This window comes from Xyrauchen texanus, chromosome 7 (assembly GCF_025860055.1).
Source record: "Xyrauchen texanus isolate HMW12.3.18 chromosome 7, RBS_HiC_50CHRs, whole genome shotgun sequence".
Taxonomy (NCBI): domain Eukaryota; kingdom Metazoa; phylum Chordata; class Actinopteri; order Cypriniformes; family Catostomidae; genus Xyrauchen; species Xyrauchen texanus.
The window spans coordinates 5,344,176-5,348,156 of NC_068282.1; the positions used below are offsets into that span (position 1 = coordinate 5,344,176).

A 3,981-nucleotide genomic window follows, 5' to 3' on the forward strand; every position below is an offset into this window, starting at 1 on the left:
TTATTGGAATCTTTTGCCAATCTTTTGAGTGTTGATTTTATTTCTCGCCTTGAACATTGTGCACAGTAAATATCTTTTAAAATAATTACAAAAGGTTTGATCCCTCACCCCATACACAATAGGACTGATAAACCTGGGTATAATTTGGATTATTAAATAACTCACAAATCTCATCTCCAAAATAAACATTGGAAAGATATTCTGGAGCAGCCTGTCAAGGAACGGCCCAACAAAAGTAAGCATGCACATCAGAAGCTGAATTCCATGTAGGATGATGGTACTCTGGGCTTTGCGAGCGTGAGAGTTTACGGCCTTTGCAACAAACAGTATCTTCAAATATGTATAGGCTATTGTGACCCACACAAAAGACAGGTAGATAATGTACATGATGTTTCTCTTTTCGATCACATATGGATTATTGAACAGGTTATCTCTGTAGCAGGAAACAGTGGTGTAGAAAAAGCTTAAAGGTTGTGTTGCTAAAAGAATAAACAAGTCTGGTAGAACTTGAATGACACTCAAAGCCCATAGTAGACCTATAAGAACGTATGTTTTGCGAACAGTACATATCTGAGTGTGTCGCAAAGGGTTGCAGATAGCGATGTAGCGCTCTATAGCCATGGTCGCGAGGTTCAATGGTGTGTTGAGTGTTGTGAATATGGCGATCATTATTAGAACACAGCAGAAAGGGACATTGATAGTGAACACAATGTAGCTTAAGACGTGAAGGACTACTGTAACAGTCAGTTGGATCATGTCGTTTAGCACCATGTGGATAAAGAGTATGTAGCGAGGGTTTCCAGTGAATATTTCATGCTTGATGAAGGTGTGGACAAGCGTGCTGTTCATATAGTTGATGGAGATCCACAAGCCGACCACGATCACGTTCTTAGCCACCGCTGAGCTGAAGTTGTCACGCAAGATCTTGCTTTGTGTGATGTTACTGTCAAGTGAAATGTTCATCTTTGTTTAGAGTTTTGTTGTTGCTTTCTGAAACAAAATGAGAGAAGATGTTAAACATTGTGCATCAAGATGTTTGAAAACTAGCAAAGATTATAATAAATTGAAGTTTGGTCGTCTTTACAATACCTTTACTGCCTTCCAGACTGGTGTGAATCAACTGCTCTAGTAACCACAGAGTTTGACATCTACTTTTATACCATGTGATTTGAGTCTTGGGAATAAAGTTAAGCCTCCCATAAATAATCCTAAAAACTGAGCATGATGAATGACATTGGACTTACCTTCTGTGACATCAAAAAATTAAACGTAATACTTCCTATAGAGCAGTGGTCGGGAACCTTTTTTTACTAAGGAGCCAATTTTTAAATTTTTAGTTGATGCATTTTTTTGATAGAGCCATACCACAAACCAAAAATGTGCTATTTTCAAAAACAACGTTTTTCTATTAAATAAAATGTTTATATTGCCCATAGACTATATTCAAAAACAATATATATGTAGGTAATATGTTGCAATATGGAATTGAGTACACGTGTTTGTTCGGGTCTACATAAAATTTGCCTACTTAATTTTACTTTATGAAAAGTTTTACTTCCCCTTTGTTCTGGGCCATATGTAAAAAACATTTTAATGATAATCGCATTTAAAATCTAAATATCCGATTATATGGTCAATCCCCAAGGTTGGTGAATATTTTTGCTTTATTGATTTTGCTTTAAAGATTTTATTAATTTATTGAAACACGAAAAACTTGAACAAAAAGACATTTCTAATTTCAAATTGCATTTTAAACGAAACCAAAATGCAATACAAATAACGAAGTGATAAAAAAAAAAATCTTATATTTAAATTAACCACCTCCCCAATCCAAACATTTACTGGCTCCAACGGCCCCATTTGCCACCACGCAAATATCAGTATGCGGCAACAGGTGTAAATTAAAAACTAAAGACAATTATACATGTAAAGATTATTATAATAATCATCATAATAAATAAGCCTAAAAAAAATCTTGTGTTCCCAAAAAATGCTGCCAAATATGTGTTCTTATTGAATGTGTTTATTCCGTTTTGGTTGCGTTCACAATTTGTAAGAGCGAACTAAACTCGCAGTACCTCACAAGATAATCGCCGATCATTTGCAGCATTCTCATAGACAACATTATTCTTCCAAACAATTTTCAGTTGAATGAAATCGAGAAAAAGGAGTGAAAACTCTTTACATGCGCTTGTTTCACGAGACAGTGTCCTGTTGCACGCATCAGACATGAGCATTGACGGCTATTCTTAAAAATATAATAAAGTGTGTTTCTTTAAACATGTCAGCATTTCTTGTCATATGTCACTCTGAGACATCTTACTGGTCACCCACCTTTTGCAGGTAGATGAGTAAAATTACTCGTGCATGAAATGCATTTGCAGAGGAGCTCGCAAACTGGATTCTGTTGCAAAAGTATCTCTAGAAAGTTTTAAACGATCATGTGTGTTGTGAATGTTGAGAGACCCGGCGAGCCACCTGATTTTTAACAAAGAGCCACTTGTGGCTCGCAAGCCATAGGTTCCCGACCCCTGCTCTAGAGCAATAGTTTGAAGTGTTCAGGACAGCATTGTGACCTGAAAACAAGGTGTCAAGGTTTAGCTAGTTAGCATGGCCCAGTTAACCCCTGCTGGTAGAAGCTGTTACCACACCTTAAGGCTGATTTATTCTTCTGCGTCAAATACGGCATAGGCTCTGCATAGTGGCCAACGCGTTGGTTTGCATTTATAGTTCTGCGTTGGTGTCTGCATCGTTCTGCAAGTACACAATAAAAATGCTAATTTTTCTCCCCTTTTCTCCCCAATTTGGAATGCCCAATTCCCAATGCGCTCTAAGTCCTCATGGTGATGTAGTGACAATCCGGGTGGTGGAGGACAAATCTCAGTAGCCTCCTCCACTGAGACAGTCAGTGCGCGCATCTTATCACGTGGCATGTTGAGCATGTTACCGCAGAGACATAGTGCGTCTGGAGGCCCACGCTATTCACCCACCATGCACAACTCACCACGTACCCTACCAAGAGCGAGAACCACACATTATAGCGACCACGAGGAGGTTACCCCTTGTGACTATACCCTTCCTAGCAACTGGGCCAATTTGGTTGCTTAGGAGACCTGGCTGGAGTTAATCAGCACGCCGTGGATTCGAACTCTGGGGCGGTACAAACAGTCTCTGTTTACAAAGTGCACCAATCACAGCTTTTGTGGTCTGCATTGATGTAATGCGCAGTTACATTTTGAAGAGGTGCACTTACAGGGCTACATATTAGCTAGCTAAGCGTATCTTATGGCATAGATTCGACCCAGAAGTTTTAATCAGCCTTTATGCTGTCAAAATGCACCTTTCTCCATTGAAAATGGCATTCAAATGTAGCCGAGCATTTTGACAAAATGTATTATTTTTGCAACATATTAATCGCACTAGTATAGTTTTACTAGTGACTAGTGAAATTAGTGTGAAATTAACTTTTCCCGGGCTAGATAGTTGCTATTGAAGGGTTTAGAACTGTGTGTGTTTTGGTTGCGTTGGGACGTAATCCTGCATCTCCAGAACTAGTCACATGGTATTTAGGGCTCAGGCCATTGGCAACAACAAAAAAACTGTATTTGGAACCGAGATAGTGTTGAAACTAATAAATTAATGTCATGTCAATGCTTTACAAAGTATGCAGTACTAGTGAGCTTTTCCAAATGTCTCCATTTTCAGTTAAGGAAAATGCAGATCCAGTGTGGATGAGAGAAGTAAACATGGCAAAAACCATGCTAATTCGAACAAAAATGTATTTGTGTGGATGTGACAATGGCAGATTTCAAATAATGTACTACAAGGGGGTCACTCATGTGCCAGCCTAGCAATTACCATTGATATAAATGGGATGGCCCCCATGCAACCAGTAAACTTGCAATATAATTTTCCAGATGTGGTTTTCAGACTAGTACATTGCAGTAATATTTCTGACCATGAGGCCATCCCAACAACAAT

General features: G+C 38.6%; 1 protein-coding gene across 1 annotated transcript; it reads right to left on the minus strand.

Annotated features, from left to right (window-relative positions):
* On the minus strand, positions 1 to 918 carry LOC127646571 (odorant receptor 131-2-like). The gene has a single exon (XM_052130325.1). The coding sequence runs from the start codon at positions 847 to 849 to the stop codon at positions 1 to 3; it is 849 nt and encodes a 282-aa protein (XP_051986285.1). The 5' UTR covers positions 850 to 918.
* Between the last annotated feature and the right edge of the window lie 3,063 nt (positions 919 to 3,981).

Bases quoted from the DNA above. Each gene is read 5' to 3' on its own strand.
- LOC127646571 (XM_052130325.1), bottom strand. From the start codon at position 849: ATGAACAGCACGCTTGTCCACACCTTCATCAAGCATGAAATATTCACT.